Below are 27379 nucleotides of genomic sequence, written 5' to 3'. Positions count from 1 at the left end.
TTTAGGAAAGCATTACCCCACTAAAATCAACAAGCTAAACTTTGTGGGTAAATAGCTGTGCGGTTTTGATGTATTTGATCTCTATAAATGGTTACTAAAGGGAAAAGTTAATGATAAAGTACTTTAGTGGCTTATCTCTTGTATCAGAGACATTTTATTGTAGAGAAAGTAATTAGAAATCACAAAAAATAAGTGAATTATTCAAATATCTCTTTGCTGGTGCTCTGTTTTATTTCCGGGTGCAATCAAATTTCCCAGCACTAACATTGGGTAGTCTAATAGTATTTTTGAACACTTTTATCACTATAGGCTTTTTTAAATCTTTACTCACTTTACTGGGATAATGCAAGATGTCAAGCCTCTGTCTTCTGTTCAGAGGCTAATCAACCAATGGGATTTTGCTATTCGGTGCAAAAATTAGATTACAGAAAATTTCCATGCTCTTATTCATAATTTAGTTACTGAATATTGTAATCAAAATTTACAATATTTCCTACTGTGTAGTTCAATAACTTTTTCCCCATATTGTTATTCATTTTACCAAAAAAATAATAATTATACACAGTCTACATATAAAACCTTGAAAGAATTATATATATACAAATGCATTACTTAAACGTACTATTGTAGCTGTGCATAGTAACCAATCAGTTTCTAACTTGCTTGCTCTATCTTGTTCAGTTTGCATGGTCTCCCTGCCCGAGTGGGTTTCCTCCCAAACTCCAAAAACATGCTGGTAGGTTAGCTAGATGGATCCTGTCTAAATAGGCCCTTGCATGTATGAATGTGAGTTAGGGACCTTAGATTGTAAGCTCCTTGGGGACAAGGACTCATGTGAATGTACAGTATATATATAAAAGCTTTGGGTACATTGATGTCGCTATATAAGTACCTGTAATCGTGAATAATTAATAAATAAATTAAGCTCCGACAAAAAAACCCAGAAGCAGATTGGTTACTATGCACAGCTGCATCAGATACTGTGTGCACCAGTTTTAGTAAATCACCCCCTATATGCTCTATAGATATATACATATATATATATATATATATATATATATATATATATATATATATATATATACACTGTATGTATATATATATATATATATATATTGTTAGTAAATTATATGTCATAATGAGGCACTGTGCGGGTCTTAGTATAAGTGTTGACCCGCTGTATGGATTTTAATGAGAAACTTTCGTATTTAGAATAAAATAGTTTTTAAACAATATGTTACATAGGAAATTAAAACTGGTTAAGGTGGGTTAGAATCACCCAGGAAGTAAAAGAAAAAAATGAAAATCTCAAGCACTTTTTGATTCATAACACTGAATGCAAAATCTTTGAACTAAAAAATAAATTTAAATCCTCTATGGCTAGAGTTCAGTTTTGGACAACTACTTCTTGCAATAATGAACTTATAAAAAATAAATAGATACAAAGTTGATTTTATCAATGTTTTCTATCACTGGATTCAGAGTTTTATTTCTTTTTTGGCTAGTATATCTTGATTTGATTCCAAAGTCTCAACGGTGTTAATGGGGTTTAAGCTAATGCAATACTTCAAAGTAATGTAATGATTTGGGGAACGTTTAATGTAATTTATTTTTTGTTAATATGTTTACAAATTGATGTTTTTGTGAATCATTAGGATTGACTCCTTACAAGAGAGAGACTGGAAGGCCAAAGAAAAATTGGACTTGTAAGGTCCCCTCACATATATAAGACATCCACTATCATAAAAATCTAGAATAGTTTTATTTATTTTAACCTAAAATGATTGATCAATAGATTAATAAAGTGCATGACATTCTGGTCATAAGTGGCCCATACAATATAACAAAACAATATATTTTACAATAGATTAAATATTTATTTCACAGTTTGGCATCCTCACCCACATCCTTCAAAATATTATTCATATGTTTGTCTTTTATACAAAGGGTGTGAACACAGGCTTGCTGTAACCATTTCATGATCCTATTTTTCTTTGGTCTTTTATTCTCTGTATTACTAAAGATGTTGGTGTCAAACTGTGTCACTCAAGCAAGAGAGAACTGTTAGTTAAGAAGCAATCTGATAGCAACTAAGAAGGCTACTTTGCAGGAAAGATCATTCAGAGAGAGTTCTATGATGGGCTCAAAGGGTGATTTCTGCAGGGCAGATTGAACCAAATTAAGATCCCAGAGAATTGTCTGATTGTACCCTGATTGGGTGTCCACGAAGAAGGAGCATCTAGTGACGCAAAGCTAGTTTTATCACTCCCTATCTTCCCTGAACTGTGAGATATTTGAACACTCCTCCTCAGCCTATGAGGTTGACATCTTTTGTTATCACCTTTCATAGGTGTGGTAGAAATTACTTCCCCTTTATCAAGGCAATTGGAAATTCACAAAGCTAGGGAGTTTATTGTTTGGCTGGAGGGGTCTATTGGGAGGAGAAGAGAAGGAGAGTGATTGTTCAAGGACAACAAGATGATGCATTGGAAAATCTTTGAATGGAATTGAGTGAAGCGTATGGCATTGAATTAGGGTACCATGAGACCCAGACTGTTATAGAGAATCTCAGAGAGGCAATAACCAACCTTGAATAAAGAGAATAAAGTGCAACAATGGCTTCTGCACACAGTAGAAGTGAGTAAATCTACACTGGTAAGCATTTTGCAAGAAACAGCTATACCAGGTATATATGAGAGGTTGGGAGTGAGAAATCTTTTGCAGCCTCCTCTTACGCTGCCTTTGGTCCCTGTTGATTCCTCTCAATGTCTGTGTCCTGTAGAGGAGTAATTTCATTTTATGACCATGAAAAAGATGGTGGTGGGTGAGAAGGAGCTTGGATCTGCTGTGCTCTGGACAGATGGTCTTATTACAGCCATTAGTTGTCTGAGAAAGTCTGACATAGTTTCAGAAAAATCTGCCATGGTCAAGTAGGTCACTTGCTGCGTGTCTGAAAGAGCTAGAATTGGATGCAGAGGACAGTGTTAAAATAGGTTCCTGCTAAGGTACAAGGGAAATTGTCCTCTCTCTGGGCAGTTTTGCTATGGTTTCCATAGTTCACTTGCACCTGTCTTCCACCAATGCTAGCAGGGAGAGCATTCCCCTATGGGGTACTTATGGATAGGAGTTTGTAAGTGCCTGAGTATCTGTTAAAAGGCTCTAGGCAGAAGTGGTGGTAATAGTGTGACCTATGGTGGGATATAACACCTTAGTCATCATTTTGAGACTGCACTCTGAATAGTGGAATTTTTACTGCCAAAAGTGAATACATTTCAAACACAATTCCCAGTTTCCCTATATTTCCATCATACTGTAGAACAAATACTATTTTGGAAAGTTGTAAATAAGTAAATAAGTGATGTTACCATATCAGTCCAGTACATAGTTGACCTGTCTTACCTGCCCTAATCAGAGTCCAAGCTTCCCCCTTCACGGTGGCCATACCCCTAATGATGGGGGGGGGGGGTTCTGGGTTCTATAGGGATGGACTTCAAATGCCATGTTGAATGCCCAAGCAGGATACAGAAAGTGTCAGAAATACCATTACAGGCCATCCCTACAGCTTAGGGCACTAGCAAAAAAAAAAACAAGAACTCGCTGAGTGGGGTAGGGTTATAGGTGTACACCATGGGGGTCATATCCAACAAAACTATAACTCAGGTTCTATGACTACCCAGCCTGTGTCCTATACTGAATGATTAAGATATTTTAATTGCAGGTTGTAAAACCACAAAATGTGGAAAGATACAGGAGGGTGAATGCTGATGCAATGCATTGCATTTAAAAACAAAGAGTAAACATTTGCTTTAAAGTCCACATTTTTCAATGAGTTAGCGTGACCCAAAAGGTGCTCTACCAAATGGTGGAACAGAACATTAAAGAGTTAAACACTAGAAACTGGGTCTTTGCTATCATTACCACTGTAGACTATAGAATCTGTGGAGCACTAGCATATATAAAATCCTCTTTCTTGCAAACACACTTGCTCTCCCTAATCCTTACTTCTTAAGAAATGTATAAAAGCAGAACATAACACAGTTGTGTCTATCTGTACCAACAGCTGTTTCTAGTCTTCTGTATCTCAAACAGAAGTAAGAATGAACTGAAAGTCTATCTAATTTACTATAGGTAAAGTGTTTGGAATCTGAGAGCTTTAAAGTATAGAAATCATCCTGGAAGGGTTTGAGGTATGGAACGTGTGTGCAAAGAGAAGCAAGCGCCATTAATACATATCTGCATCTGCTAGCTCAGCGGTATGTTGAATTTGAGATGTTGTATCTTGAGGCATTGTGCCCAAGACTATTTTATGGGAATATTTCAGAGATTACTGTGGATGTCATGTCCAAGGTCATAATCAAAGAACATAAATACAAATCTGGACTATATATTTCAAGTTGCAAGAGAGGTTTATATAAGATTGTAACGTAATATGCATATGTCTTCAACACATTTTATATACTGAGTATGTAGTACACCCCTCAGTGGCTTTGTAGTTGCCATGTTGCTAAAGCTACTGTTAGACTTAAAACTTTTACAGGTTTAGCTGACAATCATGCTGGGTACAAATTACTGTTGGAGTTATCTTGACTTTAATAGATTGTAGTGAGGATGGAAATTCACACCATCGCTCTCTTGCATAGGGATACGTTCAGCAAGGTCATCTACGGGCCAGGCATTCATAAATTCTGACTGGAGCTGTATGTGTGTATACTTTTTGTTGGAAATTGTACCTAAGCAATTGAAATGTCTGTGTACTGAAATACCTCAATTAAACCAATCAGATTTTAAATCTCTCTAGCAAAATAAGTGACAGCTAATATCTAATTGATTGTTTGTGTTACTACACAGTTGGCATTACCAGTAACCTTCTCTTTACCATTTAAGCCCATATTGTGTTATTGGATAAGCTCATTTGAATCTGACCACTAGTATAATTTAAATACACCAACACTAATAATACCTCTTACACTACTACAGACTGACACTAACAGACTAACACAGTTTGACATTGACATTGATGTAGGATGACAGCAACATTTCTTTTACAAATATCACTTACGTGTTCTGCTGATGACACACGTCTAGCCTTACCGACTAACTAGAGTATATCTGAGCTGAAAAGGGGCTCAAGGAATACAGCTTACTGAACAAAACCAGACAAGTCAAAGAAGGAGGCAGTAAGCTTGGAGCCAGGTAGGAATAACAGCATGGCAATAATAACCCTACTAGAATTTTCTGCAATCAGCATGTGTAAATCTAATCATATGTTAATTTCAAGCTTTCTGCAAAAAGATAATCTATAACAATAACAAAAAAAAAAAAAAACCACAGTAATAATTGTATTATAATAAAATGCATTGGAGTTTTCTATCTTGTGTATTATTCTACAAGTGGAATATTCTCAGCTGTTACCTGCATCTACAGGCTTACATTTCTAACTGCCGCTAAGCACAGGATACCTACTGAGCATTCAGGAAGGTAGGTAAAGATTAAATATTATTTCTGCCTTGCCTACATGTGTTAAAAGGTCACTCTATCCAAAATAAATGGTTTCTTATATCTCTCTGGGACGCTGGTGATGAGTTACATTTCCAGGTCTGTTATGCTTGCACCAGTCATTGTAAATGGGTATTACTCTCCCTGCTGGACTTTTAGATAATGGCAGGAGGAATGGGAGCACCCAAAGGTTGTTGGGTCCACAGAAAGCTCCAATTTAGGCAGGAACACCTTATCACCAAAGATCCCAGGATATGAAAGAAGCCAGATGGTGATAAAGATAGTTGTCACCTATAACTGAAACACAACTTTTGGATGGACCACACGTTAAATAATAAATAGGTCAAGTTAAATACATAGTAACTACAAAGACCTAAAACTCAAATTGGCTAATATATTATTGCAACAAAAGTTTCATTGAGAGCAGTAGCCCACAGCAACTTTTCAAATTCTACTTGCAAGCATTACATCAGTGAAATATGAATTTTGATTAGCTGCTAATGATTACTGTACTTTTTGTATATTAAAATACTTTCAAAAGTGGAAGTCTACCATTTTTTTTATGTAGGGTGAGAGAGTGAGAACCTGATGGGTTTTTACTTCTGTTGGTGTCCCATTGGGGAAATTCATCCTTACTATCTGCTGTAGCATATGGTGTCACCTGCTACAGAATGTGTGGGGAAATGTATACAGTTATAATAAAGTGGTTACAGATTTTTGCTGTTGCTGTGACCTCATTGGGAAATGTTATTTCATGTTCTGTCCCAGATACTGGTATCACCTGAGAAAGGAAATTAGGTAAAATCTCAAAAATCTATGAAAACCCAAAAGATGTTCTAACTGTTCCCTACTCTATCCAAATAAAAAAAAGTAGACTTTTACTAGTTTGTTATATTTGCATGAAGTACACAAAGCAATCTTGCTGTACCTCTATATGTTTTCTAAATCCTTATTGTTTGTTTGTGTGCCAAAAGTTTGATTTATTGGCCACTACCATTGCTTTTCACATGACCAGCTTTCAGCTTAGAAGCTCTACATGCCATACTAATGAGTTGCTTGCAACCTGCCTTGCTTATTTTAGCATCAGTATACCTAAAAAAAAGTAACATTAGAGGAAATCTTATTATGCCATATGCAAACCAACTTGGCATGTATTACATTTTGGTGGTCCCCTAACAATGCAACAGAACATGAAAACCCATTGCATACAATAATCAGCTTGAACCTGCTGAAAGCAGAAACAAGACTGGTTGCTATGACATACTCATAGTTACCATTATTAATGATGCTTGTAGAATCCTTTTATGGTCATATACACATACAGTTTTCTAACAATTTCAACCACCAGTTTTTAACCAAAGAAACCTCAAACAGATCAAGGCAATCTATCAACAACCCCACCATACAAGTATTCAGTATAATATTTAAACTGTAAGGTTGTCTTAATCTATTGCAACTGAAAGGTGGTTAAAATTCTTAAAAAATTGACCTGTGTAGGGCCAAAATTAGAGTGGGTTCAAACTTTGTTACTGCCAAAAACACATTCACAAACAAATGTACATTTGCATAATGTTACATAATATGCAATGAGTTGTAATGTGACATGTAACTCAGGAAAAACAGACCTCATCATCAGTGTGACAGTTTTGTAACTAGTGAGTAGAGGCATACTTCAGCGTCTTATTTGGGTCTGCAAGTAATTTCCCAAATCACATGCCACACAGTCACTTGTTCCAAAGTGGCAGTTGTGTGTTAAGCAATTTTGGCGAGCATTAGACAATAACCTGTGATCTTATCCCTGAAAATTATATCTTTTTAGATAATTGTAAATTAGCCAAAAAAGAAAGACATACAGGGCAGATAAATGAAACATGGAAGGGAGTCAAAGTAGTAGTATGAATTGTGTTCTGCAGTCACACTAGGTCTGGCCACATGAGCTCCTGTCACACCATTTTTTCAGCTTGTTTTAATCTGGAACGTGCTGATCTTTCACTTGACAGATTTGTTTACAATTTCTCTCCTTCGTTGCCAGAGATCTGTTGGACTATATGACAGTATGTCCTCACCGGTTCCCTATCTAATAAAAGAGGCTCGAAAAGTTCAAGGTAGTGGAACATGCTGAGCGTACATGGGCTTAATATACAGCCATATAAAATGACACCATGTTCTCAGACCTAGGTCTTGCATGCCGAATAAATCTGATTACTTTTTGTTGCATTAAATGTCTTATAGTGATTACTATAGCAGTATAAATCATACAGTATCATGTAAGAACTGCAGCGATAAATATGCGTTTACTTAAATATAAGTCTTTTAGTGTGTCATTTTTTTAAATTGAATTAAAAAGCATCTGATATGCCCTTAGCAACTGACCAAATTCCATTTATTCTAGTGTAAATTCAATTTATTTTCACAGTCAGACAGCTAGCAATCTATATGTATCTCTCATGACAGGTTTATTAAAGGCATAATAATACCTTAGAAAACATCCCTTCAAAAGCAATATATCAGTCTTTTAGTTTAGTGCCATTAAATCAATGCTGACGTATGGTAAATACTTTAGCAACAAATGGGGTAGATTTTCTAAAGGAGTAAAGTGTGCAAACTTTTCAAGGGAATGTTCACTTAGCTAAATAAATGTGGTGAAAATTCACTTTGCAAAGAATACCCAAACACATGTGGGACAAATTAAAAAAGAAAATAGCATTTTTGTTTGCACTTGATTAGATGACATTAGCACAGCTTCACCTCACTCATTAAGCTAAGTAAAAATCCACTGTCCAAGGGAACAACCTATACTACTTAAATAAATTATCCCCTAAGTGACACTTTGCATCATAGATGTATAACCAAATAAAAGTTGTTTGAGCAGTTCAATATTCAGGTCAACTGCCTATGTATGCACAATTCACAAAAAGTAACACACGTTGATAAAGATACTTACTTTTAATAAAAGGGACAGTTATTTTCAGGTGAGAAAATTAGATTTGGAAATTACAGTCATGTGACTAAAATAAAACAATTGTCTTTGTGTTAAAGCTTTGTGAATTAGTGTTATTCATTTTATCCTCTACATTTTGGTATTATCGCCTCACACAGATATCCCAATTGGTCTTATTTTGTTGTGAAAGTCACCTGGTTCATCAAGGTTTAACCCACCCCTGTAATTGTAGGGACAAGTACAGGGGTGGAGTCTGTGCCAATGCGGATAATATTCGCCAGGAATAATATCAGGAAAGACCTCTACCTTCTTCTTTATCACTCACAGATGTTACAAAATACAAGCCAAGTTAAACTGTGGAGAGAGATTTATTGGCAGTAGATGGTTCCATTGAGTTTTCAGATTGCATTGGATCCACTAAGATCCTGCAAACTTTAAACTTCATATATGCTTAAACAATAATACAATGGCTATTTGCATTTCGTATATAAATGCAAGCTTCCAAGAAAGACAGGAAAAGGAAGGGTACCCATAATGCAGGGGTCTCCAGACTTTCCAAACAAAGGGCCAGTTTACTGTCCTCCAGACTTCGGGGAGGGGGGTGAATTATGGGCAGTGGGGGTAGAAAATGTCTCAGGCCCAGCATCAGTGAGAATAAACATAGCCTCAGGGTTGGTAGTCATTATTAGGAGGAATAGTACCCCATTATTGGTATCCGTAGAAGAAATAATGTCCCATTGTTGGTGTGAGTGGGAGGAATAGGGCCAGATAAGGCTAGCAAAGGGCCACATCCAACCCTTGGGCTGCAGTTTGGAGACCCCTGACATTATGCAAACAAAGTGAGATCCTTTATATTTATTATTTTATTTCATTCTGAAAAACATATACTAGAATTTTGATCCATGGATTGCCATTAGAGTCAGTAGAAAAGGTCTTCACAGTAAATCACATTAAACTATGCTTTAAACGGGGTTTGGATTTATTTGAAATAAATAGGGGTCATAAGCAAGCAAAGCATTTTACAATAAAGTTATTCTAAATATGGGCTATTTTAGGCAAAACATAGCTATGTTAACAGAATGCTCTAAGTATGTGACCTTAGAGTACATGGTAGGTACAGTAATGTCTACCGTTCTCTCACATAAACTCAAATCAAAATCTTTCAGGGCAGCACAGACAATTTTTTGAGTTGTTGAATAAGTTGACAGTTTCACTATTCTGGCATATAACCTTAAATAAGCAAATAATTGTTTTTTACTACACATGAAAGAACTACTGTATAACCGCCCCCCATGAGGCATTGATAAAGATGCAGTGTAAATAGTTATTTAACATGGTTGTAATGTAAACCTTAGTCATGGAATGTGAGCAAAGCACATATATCTGTAGCGTTTACTTATCTTTCTCCAACTCTCTAATTGTTGTTTTTCTATGGTGCTTCATTCCTCTGTTTTCAGCATGAGTCTGAGTATTCCAGACACATGAGATAAATTTGTGTAGGGAGGGAGGGAGATCTCAGAATGGAGCTTGTCTATTCAGAAAACAGTTCTTCTGCTGTGTGAAAAGGGGGTGCTTTTGCTCCAATCAGCTCTCACACACTGTAACTGCAGTCTCTGCACCCCCTCCTCTGTTCTTCTGACAAATGAAGATAGATTTTAACACTTTTCTGTCCATTTGAAGGGGCGTAGAGATGACTGCAAATAATGAACATATGTGTAAGTAAAATGTATGTAGGAGGTTTAATCTCTGTGTATCATCTGAGGCTAGTCACTTCACTGGGTACAGTATATGTGAAGGTTTACAAGCAACTTTAAAGTATATCTAAATATAGAGTATAGAGGGTTTGAGTAAGGAAGGGTTAAAACCAATGCTAGTATCTCTAGTTGTCATCTAGTCATCTTTGTATCAGAGAGATGTCCCTACATTTACTGTCATGTAGACTAAACAAGAAGTAAAAGGATATGTCGCCTTAAGGCACTTTTAGGCCATGTTGTTGCTCTACATACCATCTACTGTTTATATATGCCTCTTGATTGATGCGTTTTTACATATACCTTGATGTCATCATAAACATATCTTGTGCCAAATAGTTGTACATGTATGTATATATATGAATTTACTCTGTATTATATATTATCATGAATTAAATTAAATACTCTTTTTACCTTTACCTCCACACTTCAGCCGCTTCATTTTAAAGTCCCAACCTCCTTTCAAATAATGTCTTAGACATATGTCATGAGAACAAATGTCCAAATTGGAAGATTTCCTTCCTTTTCCTGTTCTAAGAGTTTTGCGCTTACCGTAAAATCTTTTAAATAGAGACCAGTGAGGGAATCAGGAATTGTAGGAGTTCTTAAATAGTTTAGTTATAATGCTGTTTATTAGCAAACAAAAAAAGTTAAGCCATCCCTTGTATATCCCCACCTCCAGCCTCCAACTACTACCTGAAGAAGCTATGGGCCTCAATCAGTAAAGTGAAGGTCCAGCCAGGCATCCACAAACAGGTGAAATAGCACACTACCTAAACAGGAGAAAGCTTGACCAATAATTAATGTGCTCAACAAAAAAATATTTACTGGATCAAGTTGCAGAGAGAAAATGTACCCAAGGGGAAAGTTGAAAAGATATACACTGTCTAGACATATGCACAACCGAAAAATTTGTTTAGTTCGTTTTAGTTTCATTCTTTTTTTTTTATCATTTATCGGATCATTTGTTATGATCGGCATTCATTATTTTGGATCATTCATAACTTTGGATGCATTCATATTCATTCCATTCCATTCGTTTAAATACAGCATTCATTACTTCGAATAATTCATAACTTCGGATACATTCATATTGCTAAGAGTTACGTTAGCCAAATTTGAAAGGAAATTCCAATAAAAATGTAAAAAGTCATTCCAGCGAACACCCATCAGTGATTCAAACCTGCCTAACTAGTTCTTAAGTTTAAAATTCTATGAATCATTCATCACACCCCTGTAAAGAGCAGAATTCCCTGCTGAGGAGTGAGGGGAAGGAATCTTAGCACTAGTGCTAGGAAGATTCACCTGATAGAGAATAGGAAGGAAGGAATCTAAGAAGATGTCCTCAGAAGATTATAGCTTGGTCACAGAAAAGGATCCATTCTCCATACTGAAGTATTTAAAATGCCTCTGGGAGTACACTATTCTACTTAGGGGAAACCTGCAGCAGGGTAACAGTGAGGTTGATTACATAAACTGGAAAGTGCAAAATCTGGTGCAGCTGTGCATGATAGCCAGTCAGCTTTTAACTTCAGCTTCTTCAATTAAGCTTTAAAAAAAATGGAAACTGTTTGGTTTCTATGTAGAGCTGCACCAGTTTTGCACCATCCATTTTTAGTAACTCAACTCCAGTGTGTCCTTCCTGCTGACCTTTAGGAGCATTCAAGACCTTCCAGTGATAGATACTTTCTATGAAAAAGCACTAACATGCAAAACTCCCACTGAACAAAAGTGATTATCATCAGAAGAAGAGATCAAAAAGGCAATGGGCTTTATTCACAAAGTGGTATTGTTTCTCTTAAAAAATGCTGTAAAATACTGTTTATAATTTTTTCAAAACATGTTTTCGCATTCAGAAGAAGCCACTACTATAATACCGCATGAGTTATTTTAGGAAGTCTTGCAGTATTTTACTAGTGAAAACGTGGTAATTTAACCCCTAGCACTAGCCGGCATAAATATTAACATTAATAAATAGGCATTGTTAGTGAGTGGACGGCTCCCTGTGTCCTTAAAAACCAGTAAACATCATTGTTGTAAGCGGGCATCCACGTAGTTCCCTGTTGAAAGCTAAATCTAAAAAAAATAATTGCTGACAATAAATTTTTTTGGAGAAAACAGGTCTCTTTGGGTCTGGTATGGATTTTGAAGGGAAACCCCAGGCGGGGAATCTGGAATCTCCCTTTAACAAGGAGTCCGCAAGATCCCATCCCCCATGTGATCAAGTAGGGGTACACAGTGCCTCTACTCATTCACTCCAAAAAAATGTGTAATGTAAAAAAAGTCAATAGACAGTTTTTTACAAGTCCTTTATTTAAAAAAATAAAAATAAATGTCCCCTGGTGTAGATCCATCATCAATCACAACACCCGCTGCCACCACTGATCCAAAGAAAGAAAAAAAAAGATTCACTTGTGCCGAAGGCTCCTGCTCACTCATAGCCTCCCTCTTCTGACCGCCGAGCTGCATGCTCAAATAAGCGTCTGTTATGGTATTGGAGGGGGGGGGGGGGGCATGGCATTTTTTTTCTCTTTAAAATCCATTTCAGACCCATCAGTCTGGTATGCATTTTTTTCATTGCTAGCAATTCTTTCTTAGATCCAACTGTCAGCAAGGAACCCCACTGACAGTTAATGATTCATCGGTTGTTAAGGACATGGCGGCCGCCTGCTCCTTAACACCCAGTACATATTCTGCAAATACTGCATGCCTGGACTACTATTTAACTTCCTCATACATTTAATTTTTTATTTCCTTCTGTGGATGCATGTTAATGCATATTTTTACCAATCGTTTTTATCATTTTTCGGGAAATACGGCATAAAAGGTCTAGTGAATTGACAGTATTTAGGTCCGCAGGAGATATTTAGTCAAAATTTGTCCTGACACCTAAATATCTCATGCAAGTTCATTCTGTGAATGAAACTCAATATCTTTACTCAAGGAAAGGCAGTGTGCCCGGGAATGACACACTTAACACTGTCCAGTGTAGGGAGTAGATCACCCTGTCTTTTGCAGGAGAAGTTCTCAAATCTTTCTGGGGATGGAGATTTTTCATCCTCCAGTTAAAATCCAGCAGAGGTCAACTCAAAACACCATCTGAGAGAGCCCTGATAAATTAGGAACTGTCTGTTTCAGATTCAAGAAGTAGGTAAGAGTAGTGGCGGCTGGTGTTTTTTTGTTTGGGGGCAAACAATCAAGCCCCCCATGGCAACTCAACCCCCCGCTGTCTACCGGCACTTACCCCAACTAGGCAGCAACAGTATCGGGCATCCGTGGAGCGGCTACATGGATCGGACATCCTTGGAGCGGCGGCGGGGATCAGGCATCCGTGGAGTGGCGGCTGGGATCGGGCATCCGTGGAGCGGTGGTGGGGATTGGAGATCAGGTATCCAGGCATTGGCAGCTCTTCTCCTCCTGGCTTCCTCCGTGTGTCTCCTCACCTCCTCCTAGGCATCCAATAGAATCGCCTGTCCTTTCAGCCAGTTGGGTGATGGTTATCAGACCCACTTCCCGATCGGCCAGGAGGCAGATCAGTCTTGCAACAGTGAATATTCAGTCACTGTAGCAACATGCCTGGGTGGGCTCTGGTCGCACTTTCTGCATCCCGAGCCCACCCTATTTTAAAGCCTATTAGGCTCCAATCGGATGCTTCGAAAAAACCTGGCCGCTATAATTCATGCACCCGCGGCAGCCATGGATAGATTCATGTTATGCATGAATCTATCCGTTGAATATAGGGGCTGACGAGGAGAGAGAGGGCTGCGCTTGGGCACCCCTAATGGATGAGCCGCCACTGGGTAAGAGGATATATCAGTCCTGCTAGAATTGGGCAAGGGACCATTTTCACATGGCCAGAATAGCGTTCAGGTCCCCTGTATGTTTACCAAGTAGATTCCAGAAAAGGCATTAGCGAGGACATAAGGGTCACTGGTGTTAGCAGTGTCCACAATTGCTGGAGGATACTGAAGTCAGACCCTTACCAACATAAGACTGAGAAGATTTAAGCACGGCAAGAGGTGAAATAATCTGTGATATGAAAAGATACTTCTGAAGGGAGTGTGAGTTCAATTGGGAGAGTAGGAATCAGAGATTCCAGGGAGCATGGAACCCAAATAAACCAAGCTCCTCTCCAGCGTGCCTCTCCTCTGCTCCTCTTCCTAAGCACCAGGCATGGAATAGGGTGGCCTGGAGCTTTGGCCAATCAGGAAATAGTGTTAGTGTTAGTGTGAAAATAGTGAAAATGAATTCGCTATTGTCACACAATTGGATGAGATCAGGGCGCACCCCGAGCCCACCCTATTTTGAAGCCTATTAGAACCTCTGGCTCAAATTGGGTGCTTCAAAAAATACCACCCCCTTGCCCCCACCATAGGAGTCCATGCGTCTGGTATCTTGAAAGGGTGGGGGCGGTGCCCGGGTGCCCACAGTGCATGGGCCGCAACTGTTATAGGCTTACCTATAGGTAAGAGCTAGTGATGGAAGTTTACTTCCACTTTAAGGTGGAAGTTACCGAGAAAAGCCTGAGAATACAAATTACAAAGAGATAAATTACCAAGTGACCCAGTATGAAAAACAAACAGGTCATCACTTGCTAAAGTGGGAGGACATCTTTATGCAGGTCTATCAGATTGTCCAGGGCATGTCAAGAGAAATGAAGTGCCCTTAAGGGAAATATAGTTAGGGTCAAGTGAATCAGATGTTTCCTAGATGAATTCTTGACTTCCTAGGCACACAGCCAAAGTGCCCTATGCATTATAATAGACATCACCTCATTGGAGACACAAGCTTAGATGCTTGTAAGAAGCTATCCCAGCTGAAGGGTGGGTCTCCAGACATTTGTTCCAAAAGCTTCAGTATACAAGGTTTTGTGATGGAGGAGTCAGCATTATCTGATTTGATCCATAGTGGCATACACAAATCAAAATCACCGCCAAAAGACTACAAATAGTCACTCCAATTAATTAAAATTGAGACCTAAGTAGGGAAACCAACTGAGATCCCTAAAGTTAAAATTACCATAATCCTGTCTGGTGGTATGTTTGTCAAGGTATGAGAGACCACTTAGAAATAAATTCCTGTTCAAAGGGAAAAAGCATCTTCACATTGTTAGAAAGGGCCCCGTGATTCTATAGGTTATTTCAGGTCCTTATAGAGAAAAGTTTTTAATATAGAATGCATATAGAATGCATTAGGAATGTCTTTACTGTTGTAAGAGCTCTAAAAGATGCTTTGGCCCAGAACAGCTGGCTGATCCTTCAAATGCAATTACAATGTTAGAAACAACTGCTTTCAGACCATGGGATTTCATTTATCCATGATTTAGTGGATGGTGGGAAAATAAAGCCATTCAGTATACTGCAATCTCAATACTCACTACCAACAAAGGAATTCCTGAACTACGCCAGAATAGCAAGTATACTGCCCACTAAGGGCAATTATCAACTCTCAGTCCCGGAACAAGTATGGGAAACGTGGCAACCCACATTTAGTTATAGGAAAGGCATTACTAGAATATACAATCTTATACGTAATAAGCTACAATTTGAAATGATGTCTCCATTGGTTAAATGGGAAAGAGATTTAAACATAACGATATCACAAGCTCAATGGATGAGAGCAGTTAAATGTAATCACACCCACACTAGATGCTCAAACTTCAGGGAAGCAGCTCAAAAGATAACATTGAGGTAGTACAGAACACCCTACACAATGGCGAAGTTTGGGGGGAGCAACTCGAACTTGTGCTGGAGAGATTGTGGCCAGGTAGGCAACTTAGCACATATGCTTTGGTATTGTTTATCACTACGCAGTTTTTGGGGAGCAATAGCTAAGTTAATAGCCAAAATGACAGGTATTTTGAACACACTCAGACCTGAACAAGCCCTGTTAAGTCTCAACATGGATCTGTACCCCCCTTCGTGCCGCACTTTGGTAATGCATATCATTTTTGCGGCTCGATTGACTATAATGCGTAAATGGAAGTCAAACATTTCCCCTAGTATAAGGGAAGTACTCTGTCTGGTTGATGACTCATACTCATTCGAAAAAAGCATTGCATACAGGCAGAATATCATGAAAGTTGGTGGAGGCTATGGGACCCATTTTATAAAAAACATCATTTTATTTAACGGAAGGAAGGACTGTGAATAAATATAGTGACAAGTGGATGTATTAACATTATTGGTGTGGTACTAAATGGAGATTGGAGTCTGCGTACTCCTTATTCTTATTCTGTTTTCAATTGTGTTATTATTACTGTTGTTTCGCAACTGTATACTATAAAAAACAATAAAAAATATTTTCAAAAAAAAAGAAACAACTGCTTTAAGATCTGAGCAATAAGCAATTTGCTCATTCTTTTTTGGAATAGACTGTGAAGACTTTGAATCTGAATAAGAAATGGTAAAAGTACTTTAGGTACACTGAATTCCAGTAGGAATTATACCCTATCTTGGATGGCTCCAGAGTGCACCTAAACTCACTGAGAGCAGATTGCTCCATTATACACAGAGTGCCAAAAAATTCAAAGTGGACATAACATGGCCTTGTGGACACAGGGGAGATCTCAGCTCCAGCTAGCAGAACAATACAAGATTCAGATAAAGATAACCATATATGAAAAGGGGTCCCCAAGCTAAGTTGTAGGCATTGTTTTTTTATGAAAATACCAAGAAACTGCCCTGGAAGCAGTAGGGAAGAGCATGGGTTGTGGTCACCGGTTGCAGCAAGACTGTCCTCTGTGTGTCTTTGAAAATAAATCAATAAGAGCAGCAGCAGAGTTATGTTTTCTCCATGTTGAATATCAAAAAAAAGTGTGGAGTGTGCACATGCAACAGTTTACCTAGCAGTTGATGTCAATGCTCAGTTCCCTTAGCCTAAACAGTTATCAAAGAAGGCAGTGGCCCCTTGTGCTTCAGCCTGACCGCCCTTAATAGCTACTTAAGTCTTTAGAGACTGGATAGCTGCTGTGCACATTTTAGCTCAAAGAAGCTTTTTTAAAGTGTTGATTGAAGTCACCAAAAATAAAACATATCTACAGTGTACTGAGTATCTTGACTGAAGAAAAAATGTAATGAAAAGGCTGTCATAAAAATGCTGTATAGTTAGACTTTTTCTCCACTAGCAAAAATGGTTTGTGACAGTTGGAGGTGGAGTTATATGGGAACTGGCTTGACGTATTTTTTTTTGTTTGCCACTGTCCTACCCCTGTAGACAGCAATATAACCCGATTGTTAAGAATGCCTACAATTCCTGTGTCTCTCAATGGAATAACACTACTTACTTTCCTGATGATATTTGTGATTGGAACAATTAGAGTGAATCTTTTCACAGACAGTGATAAAAACCTTACAGTGGTTCTAACTGTTGTGTGTTCATTACTTTATTAATGTGTTTGACTGAGTTTTATATTCACTTCAGTGGTTGCTAGGATGAGGGCCACCTGCATCCTAGCAACCAAAGAGACAGGGCACACTGAACTGACAGTGGGCAGAGCCTGATGGGGAACTCTGAGAAACTATTTATTTATCAGATCTACCGTGCCTGCAAATGACAGAGGATGGCAGTGGGCAAATTCCATACGATTATTCAGTCCAGTAGTGGCTTTGGAATCCTTCCATTGCCATGCACCATCAATCACAGGCAAAGCGGACCTGACAGGGAAATAGTCTCAGTATTTTCCATCAGGCTCTGCCCATCTGGCAACTCAGATTTATGACAGCTGCACCTGTAAGATGGTCTAAACCTGATGGGGAGCTCTGAAGCTAGTTCTCCATCAGGCCCACCTGGCTTGTGAATGACTGCAAATAGCAGTGGGCAGATTCAAACCCACTTTGGACTGAATAGCAGCTATCAAAGAAGAATATGGATCCCCCACTATTGTACACTATCAATCAAATATAAAGCAGACTTCATCAGTGTGACAGGCACAGTGGCTGGGAGGGAGTTTGGGAGTGACTACACTGAGGAAAGATCAACCATTGTGGACCCTTCTTCCTCAGTACAGACACTGATAAATTCATGTACCTGTCTCAGACACGTACATGAATTGGGCACAAGCATCGTCACTTCCGATGTTTACTCCCACTGATGGATGAATTGGGTACAAGCAACATCATTTCTGGTACTGTTCCCTGACGGAATTATAAAAGGTGTCTGCAACACACCCTTTATGAATTCCTCAGATTGTGCAACCTAATTTATCATCTTACTGGGATTGGAAGAGAAATCAATCAACTTTAAATGTGCACAAAAAACAGAAAAACAAGAAATTAGTTCAGCAAGAATGAACATATCATATATTATTATACACATATGGCTGCAATTACACACATGGCAAGTAACACCTAATGGAAATTAGGTTCCTACCTCTTTAACTGAGTATGGGAACCTGGATGGAATTAAAACGTGAATAGGGAGTGGAATCCTGTGATGCAGTGCATCCGCACAGCCAAAACCGCCAAAAGTTGCCGGGGTCACCTGTAGGGAGGGGTATAAAACATTATGTAAAAAGCAGTTCTGAAAATGACCTGACAATATAAACATATAATAATCACATCAAATTAACTGGATAAGAATGAGATGTGAGAATTCATGACAGACTTATAAACACCTGCATCACAAGATTCCACTCCCTATTCATGTTTTAATTCCATCCAGGTTCCCATACTCAGAGGTAGAAACCTAATTTCCATTAGGTGTTACTTGCCATGTGTGCAATTTCAGCCATATGTGTATAATAATATATGATATGTTAATTATTGCTGATTTCTTGTTTTTCAGTTTTTTGTGCACATTTAAAGTTGATTGATTATAGGGCTTCATATTTGACAAATGAATCTTCACGTTCTTTCCTGAGGAAGCCACACAGCGAAACATGTAGAAATCATGAATGTGATGAAAATATGAATGTGATTACAGTAAATCGTTGTCTTTAATAGGATGTTAGTGCACACCTATGGCTATGATTGTATTGTATGCATCGGTTTTATGATATTGTTCATTTAATAAAATGTTGTTTATATTTTTACATGCACCCTTGAGTGATTTCTACATTGTAATGAACCCATAAAGTCCCATATTTCCTAAATTTCTCTTCTATTTCTAAAGGATGTTGGTGTCATACTTCTTGTAGATTTTGATGCTGGTCTCTGTCCATATATTTGACCATTTTACTGGGATTGTATACTGTTAGTGGAATCGCCTTTAAACTTCCTTTATGACCTATTCATCAGTTTTTATTGGATAGTTTAAACGTTTTCCCCATCTTTTATACAGCAGGTAAGAAGGGGGCTGGCCCTGTGAAGAAGCCTGCAAAGGCCCCTGCAAAAGCAGAGGAAGCTCCAAAGGCTGCTGCAGAAGAACCTGCAAAGGTGCCTGAACAGTCTCCCGCATCACCGCTTCCAGCTGAAGCTCCACCAGCTCCAGAGGAACCTGTAACACCAACTTCAGAAGAAACCACAAAGGATGAAGAAAAAGGTGAGGAGACCTAATAAGTCTACTTGAATTAGTGTGTGAAATAAGTTTTACAAATTTAGCCTGGGAATTTTTTTTTTTGTGAGTTAACAAGTAAAATCTTTAAGGTCACAAACAATATTTTGTTTTTGTTTTTGGAAATGCATGAAACATTCAAAATAAAATGTAAAATTTCTTTTTTTTATTTATTTATGAGTTGTTAAAAAATATTTGAATGTTCTTTTGTACTGTCACCGTCGTTTTTTTCTTGTTACCTGTCAATAAATACGTTTCTATATCGAAATGTATGGTTGTAAATTGTATGTTTTTTGCATGCACTTTGTCTTATTTGTTGCTTATGTCAATGTTTTGTGACTGTTATACGTATTTGTACATACATGTCTTTATGTGCTTGATGAGAAGGTCGGCCTGATCTTAAAATTGTAATCTACACAAGGTCATGTTGCTGATCTGCCATTTATGATGCAAACAAACAACAATGTAGTTCAGTGTTCTCCAAATTGTGGCCCTGGATCTAGATGTGACCCTTTGCTTGTCTTTATCTGGCCCTTGGAGCACTATTGCTCCCACTGATATGAGACACTATTGTGCCAACTGACATCAACAATGGGGAACCATTACTGCCAATGATACAAATGATAGGGCACTGCGCCTCCCCTAATACCAAATGGGGTGACGTTTACTCCCACTGATGGCAGGACAATTTCTGCTCCTGCTGGCCACAATCCGGCCCCCCCTAAAGTCTAAAGGACAATAAACTGGCCTTTTGCTTAGAAAGTTTGGAGACATAATAATTGACAAACTGATATGCTCATCCTCTGAGAAGATTTTTCAGCATTCTATATGAGTACCTTTCAGATGGACAGGGGAGCCTTAGGCTTCCTGTGTGGTGGATGAGCATATACCTTTTTAAACCAAATTATCTGCGCTAGTTTACTAGATTATTTACCTTCTGTTTGTTCTAGGTTAATAGTGTGTCCCATGTCTGTCTGATATGTGTGATTGATTATTTTCTCTGTGTTAATGCATGTCAATATATGTACATCTATTTTGGAATAAATGTCTGGTTTCTTGGGAAACCAAAGTTATACATCTTGTGGCATTCCAATGTTTTGGGGTTTTTTTTTTTACTTTTTTAGGGTTTTCCTTCTTGTGCTGTTTGGCCATAGAGTCAGGAAATAAGAACAAACCTTCTCAATGGAGCCACAGGCAACAATAAAAACCTAACAGAGGTTCTAAGTATTCCATATCCTATTCCAAACTAATATAAAATTGTGGCTGGAGCTCCACTGTAATTATCGGGCAAATAAAAGGAGTCCAGTTACCAATCTTAACAGACCATAAGTTAATTTTCATTATTCTTCTGAGCCTTAGAAAACTGATTTCTCATTGCTTGCCATAGGCTATGCTACGTTATAGCACTTTGCTTAATAGTACTGAACTGAACTATGAATGACACACATGGCATGGGACAGCACTGAGGCTTAGCGTCTAACCATTTATTCCATTCCCCAATTGCTACCTTGGTGGGAGGCAAGGGATATATCATGTTTTTCATTAAAGGCAAATATACAAATACACCCTTCTGAAAAAATTACATTATTTTGCAGTTCAAGTGGCGTAATTATTTGAAATCTAAATTTAAAATGGCCCACCCTACGTGTTGAAAGCTGAATTTGAGCTTTTAGGGGTAACTCCTAGCTGAAAGGTGGGAACAGGGGCTTAGCAGGAGCTCTAAAAACTGATAGATGAAAGAGGAGAGAATTTAAAGCAGCGATGCTCACTAATAATCCAGAGAACAAATAGGAGGCAGACTGTAATGCAAACATATAATATTGCTTCAGATCCACCCTTCCAGGCCGCTCTCACCTGCTGAAGGTGTCCTGTGCTGCCCTCACTAGCATCAAGTTTGCTGGCTCTTCTTGGAAACATCACCCCCTTTCTGCCCTACATTCCTTCTATACTGGGGGCCTCTCATTCCTAATCTCTTATATGTCATATTAGCAGTGGAAGGGTGCTCATCCTCCTTACCCTTCTCCTCCAGCCTTTTCCATGACAGCTATGCTTCTCGCCCTTTACACAGCATATCCTGCTCCATCAGCCCCTTACTCTTTAAATACAGTGCATCTTTCTTTTCCTATGCATAACATCCTCCTCACCCAGCTTCTCCAGCCCTGTACATAGAATATCCTTCTCACCCTGCACCACCAGTCCTTACCCTATTTAACTTCAATGATTTTTATTGAGATTTTCGCAAATACAAAAAGATAAGTTAAGGGGCCAGGGTAGCGTAGCCTAATACATTCTAGAACAAAAGGTAAGATACAGTTGAGTAATAACGTTAACATAGCATAAATCACATTTGGGCTTAAGTGTTAAATATATTGTTGGCGATAGGCGAGGGGTGAAGGCGTCGTCCCCACACCCAATCACTCCATCTAGGAGTTGTGTTGTGGGATGGGGGGCGAGACCCCCCCCTCCCCCGCTCAACACCAACCTACCCCTTCCTTCTCTTTCCCACCTCTTGCCCTACTTTAATTGATATACTTTTTAAAGATTTTCCATACATAAATAACAATATTGTACTGTATAGAAAAGGAGAAGAAGAGGCAAATTACGTATCGAGCAAGTTAGTGCACTGAAGCTGCTATGCACCGCCTACTCATCAATGCCTCCCCTTGATGTGCTTTCCCCCCACCCTACCCCCCCCAAACCTCCCTCCCACCCACCCAGCCCGCCTCGAGCATGCAGCGCCGGCAACAACCGTCTCAGTCGTAGCCAGATAGCTATATCCGTATAAACAAAAAGAGAAAGAGAAAAGGAAATTTTTGAAAAAGGGAAGAGTAGAGGAAAGGAGAATCCTCTCCAAAGTCCACCCCTAAAAAAAAAGGATCCACGTAAGGGGGAAGGGAAACTCCTCCCTACCACCCACCCAGCGGGTTCTAAACCATTCATATATTGACCTCACTCCAAAGGGAACCCCATATCACTCAGCCAAGGATACCATAATATCTCGAATTTTCTTAAATTATTTAGCTTTATAAGCATTGCTCTCTCACACCATATTAAAGAGTTAATTGCATTAACCCATTGTCCAGTATCCGGGGGATCCTTAGCTTGCCAATTAATTGCTATCAGTCGCCTAGCTTGATATAAGCACTTCAGGACGGATGGCTTAATTGGCAGAGGAATATTTACCCCTTCAAATATCCCCAGTAAACAGGCCCTGGCCTCGGGTTTCAGGGTGGTCTTAAAAGCTCTATTTATTTTAATGACTATTTCTAACCAATAGCTATACAGTTTTGGGCATTTCCATACCATGTGGAAGAGATCACCCGGTGCCCCACATCTAGGACATTCATCCCTAGGTTTCCTGCCCATTTTCCATAGCTTCTGGGGGGTGTAATATGCCCGGTATATAAGGAACAAATGGGACACTCGCTGGGATGGAGATATAGAGGCCAAATGCCCCTGTTCAAGCGTTTTAGCCCATTGTTTCCGAGATATCGGGCCAACATCCCCCACCCAACCCTGCCTACTCTTGGCTGGGCCTTCACCTTTCAAGAAACTGCCTCTAAGCTTTGTATATAGCCGCGAAATCTGGCCTTTTACATGCCTACGATCTATAAGGGCCTGGAGCTGGGGGATTTCAGTTCGCTCAATAGCGAGTGACCCGTATTGGGCTTGAATTGCATGTCTCAACTGCAAATATTTGTAGAACGACCTATTAGGGACATTAAATTCCTGTCTGATAGTTTCGAAGGGTTTCATTACGTTCCCCTCATAGAGGTGCACTATTCTATTAATCCCCTGACTATCCCATTCCGGAGCTTTATCTACCTTGTTTAATTCGGGCAGGTGGCGATTACACCATAGAGGGGTATAAGTAGTTATTCCCGCATATCCTAACTTCTGCTTTGCTTGCTGCCATACCTTCCTCATTAGAGTATTAGTAGGGCATCTGTAAGAAAAGGCGTTAGCCTCCAGGGCTTCGGGTACCAGTTTATGAGGTGCTCCCAGCATCATCAACTTATGGTTTGTAGGCCCCCCCTCTTGGAGCCCTGCCCCTGCTAAGTGCTGGAGTTGGGCAGCCAGGAAGTATGCACCCAAATGGGGTATGGCCAACCCTCCCTCCGCGACGGGGAGCTGCAGCGTATGCAACCCTATCCGAGCATGCCCCTTTTTCCAAATTAATTCCCGAATAAGCGAATCCATGGTTTGGAACCATTTCTGGTTAATCCAAATTGGAGAGTTGTGTAAAATGTAAAGTATTTGGGGTTGCCAAAGCATTTTTACTAGGCTGCAGCGTCCCTCCACCGAGAGAGGGAGGCCACACCATCTATTAAGTTTCGTCTTCATTTTCAACAGTAGTGGTGCCAAGTTCTCATTGGCATATTGACTTACGTCCCCAGATATCCAGATGCCCAGATACTTCAGCTTAGTCACCGTCTCCAGGCCTACTATCGTTGAGGGCACCCCCTGTTCCCCATACCTGAACAGTGGTAGAAGAGCTGATTTGCCCCAGTTGATCTCTAAGCCCGATTGTTGACCAAACTCGCCCATCAGATGGATCACTCTATTCAGGGTAGAGTCCACATCGCCAATAAAAAATAGGAGGTCATCCGCGAATAAGGCAATTTTTTCCTCGTCGCTACCCCGCCGAAATCCCTGTATATCCGGGCAAGATCTTACCAGAGCCGCAAGGGGCTCCATGGCCAATACAAATAGGAGGGGGGACAACGGGCACTCCTGCCTTGTACCTCTCTCCAGTTGGAATGATTCAGAGACTTCAGTACCCATCTTAATTTTGGCCCTAGGTTTATTGTACATTAATTTTATCCACTGGATAAATACGGGGCCAAATCCAAACCTCTCTAGGACCCTCCACAGATAGCCCCATTCCAAGCTATCAAAGGCCTTAGTAGCATCGAGTGCTAAGATAGCCCCCACCCCCTCATTATCTCTGGGTAATTGGACATTAAGAAAGACTCTTCTAATATTGGTGCTGGTTGCCCTACCCGGGATAAAGCCCGACTGATCTGGATGTATGAGTTTATGGATGTGTGTATTTAACCGAGTTGCAAGTGCTTTGGCTAGTATTTTGATATCCGAACATAGCAGGGATATCGGTCGGTATGATGGAACTTCCTGGCAGTCCTTGCCCTCCTTCAAGATTAAAATAATATTGGCCTCCCGCATCGAGGCGGGGAGCTCCCCCGTCTCCAATGCGTGATTCAATGTCACGAGGAGTTCTGGTAGTAGGACATCCCCATAACGTTTGTAGATTTCTACTGGGAGGCCATCTGGCCCTGGAGATTTATCGTTGGGCATTGCGGCTACTGCATTTTTTAATTCTTCCAGCGTAAGTGGTAGCTCAAGGGATAATTTGTCATCCATTGACAAAGTTGGTATTGCTGACCGAAGTAAAAAATCGGTAGCTGAGTTACCTTGTCCCTGGATGACGGATTTATATAAATTTTTATAGTAATCATAAAGTATCCTCATAATCGCGGGGGGGCTGGAGACAAGATCGCCTGTAGGAGACTTAATTACCTGGGCTACTGTTGGCGCACCATTAGTTTGAACCAGGAGAGAGAGGGTTCTACCTACCCTCTCTCCTTCGCCAAAGTAATGCTGACGCTGAAATATCCGCCTATTCTCTGCTTTTTTTAGGAGAGCTATTTTATAGACTTGTTGACTGGCCACCCATTCCCGCTGGCTTACAGTCGATGGAGCTGTTATGTATGCCTGCTCTGACTGGGCGACCTTATTTCTCATTGCTAGGTCCTGCTCTCGAGCTTTCCTCTTAATAATTGCGACTTGTTGTATTAATGTGCCCCTAATATAGGCTTTTAGGGAGTCCCAGACTATACCCAGAGGGGCAGAGCCCCTATTTATTTGAAGAAATTCCCCTATCTTGTCCTGGGGGGGACTTGGGCCACCCATTAATGCCAGCCAACCCGGGTTTATCCTCCACTCTCTTGGACCTGGTCTAGCACCCAAAGATAGTATCATGGACAAGGGGGAGTGGTCTGAGACCCCCCTTGCTCCGTATTCTATCTCCTGGACCACCTCCGCGGCTACTTTATTACCCAGCACCATATCAATTCTTGATAGTGTGCAATAAGTACTGGAGAAGCAAGAATACTGTCTTGCTTGAGGATGACGTGTTCGCCATAGATCATTTAACCCTATTTCGGAGACGAAGCCCTGCAAGCGCCCTATTTTGGTCACCAATGGGGGAGGAAATCTATCCATATGCGGATCCAGCGTTTCGTTGAAATCGCCTACTACTATCCATGGGACATCTGGCTTATCTAAGCAGAACGCCATCAGTTTGACCATTACTTCCAGTTTAAAGGGAGGGGGTATATAAATATTGGCTAAGATGCATTGACGCCCGCACAGCAGGCCGTATAAAAAAACAAATCTTCCCTCTTTATCAATAGAGGACTCCTTGCACAGAAAATACGTGCCTCTTTTAACAAGAACACTCACCCCTCTAGAGTATGATGTGTAAAAGGAATGGTAGTATGCCGAAAACCTCCGGTTCCTTAACAATGGGGCTGTACTAGGGGTTAGATGTGTCTCTTGAAAAAAGAGCAGGCCGGGACCTCCCCTTTCTGTTTCCAGCAAAACTGCTGCCCTCTTTTTTGGATCTCCCAGTCCCCTCACATTCCATGATATGATGTGTACACTACCCATAGATGTTGCTACTATCCAAACCGGACGGGACAAGGGAGAGGGAGAGGAGGGGGCCCGCCCTCCCACGACGGGCCCACCGCCCCGCCCCCCCCGATTCCGTTGTACCAGCTATACGTGCTCGAGGTGCCCCCCTTAACCCTACTACCCACCCCTTCTCCCCCCCCTCTCGTCCCCCCACCCCCCCCAACCCAACTGAACGACCCCTCCCCCCCCCTCCTCCTCCCGCCCCCCCCCCCACCCATCAGGGCATCCCCTGGGGGTCACTATTGTGGCCCGACTTTCCATACTCACCGAAACCCTGGACACCCGTCCCCGCTCCCCCCTCTCACCCAAATTACCTGGGGACCCCTAGACTCCCCGGATTGCCTCGCCTCAACCCCCCTCAGCCACTCCACCTCCAATGTAGCGTAGGCCCGAGCTGGCCTAAAGAAAAAAAAAAAAAGGAGAAAGGGGGGATGGCAGAAAATATTCAATACCAGTACCCCCGATACTTAACTATTAAGCATTTCTAATAATATTTATACTATATTGTACCGTGCATACCATCTCCCTTTCTGACCCCCCTATACTAATCAGTGAAGAGTGACCTTATAGTAACATACCTCATACAACCATGATAAACATTCCCCATTGCTACTAAATGGAGTTATTTCAAGTGCAAATATTATACAGTACTCTCTTACTTCAAAGAGAAAAAAAAAAAAAAAAGAAGGGGGGTATTCAGTGACGACCCCTCCAAAACTTATGTGAGATTTATAGTGATATTTACATTGTATTGTACTATTTATACCAACATTTCTGCCAACACCCTTGCTCACCCCTCTTTGCTAATAAGTGCTAATTAGTTCTAAATGACATTATAATCGCGTGCCTCAGACTAGATCTAACTACCATAATAAATATTCCACATCTCTACTCAATAGAATTGTTTCTCGTGCAGATATTATACAATGCTCACAAAAAAAAAAAAAAAAAAAATTGACGGGCACAGCCCTCCTGCCCCTCGACT

At 40.0% G+C, this 27379-nt stretch overlaps 1 protein-coding gene across 5 annotated transcripts in view; it reads left to right on the top strand.

Moving 5' to 3' along the window:
• The window catches only part of LOC143934174 (myosin-binding protein C, fast-type-like), a 242826-nt gene that overhangs the window by 15549 nt on the left and 199898 nt on the right, over positions 1–27379 (top strand). For 2 of the 5 annotated variants that reach the window (XM_077457563.1, XM_077457559.1), the window contains exons 1-4: positions 5103–5193; positions 5425–5478; positions 7529–7601; positions 19468–19668. In XM_077457563.1, the coding sequence (XP_077313689.1) occupies positions 7553–7601; positions 19468–19668 (250 nt within the window). In that variant the 5' untranslated portion in view covers positions 5103–5193; positions 5425–5478; positions 7529–7552. Of the gene's footprint in view, positions 1–5102; positions 5194–5424; positions 5479–7528; positions 7602–19467; positions 19669–27379 lie in introns of those variants that run through there. The other 3 variants (XM_077457560.1, XM_077457561.1, XM_077457562.1) reach the window with 3 other exon arrangements.

Source organism: Lithobates pipiens, unplaced genomic scaffold (assembly GCF_037356315.1).
Source record: "Lithobates pipiens isolate NorthernLeopardFrog02 unplaced genomic scaffold, aLitPip1_a1.2 Scaffold_27, whole genome shotgun sequence".
NCBI classification, from domain to species: domain Eukaryota; kingdom Metazoa; phylum Chordata; class Amphibia; order Anura; family Ranidae; genus Lithobates; species Lithobates pipiens.
This window is presented reverse-complemented; position numbering and strand designations above follow the sequence as displayed.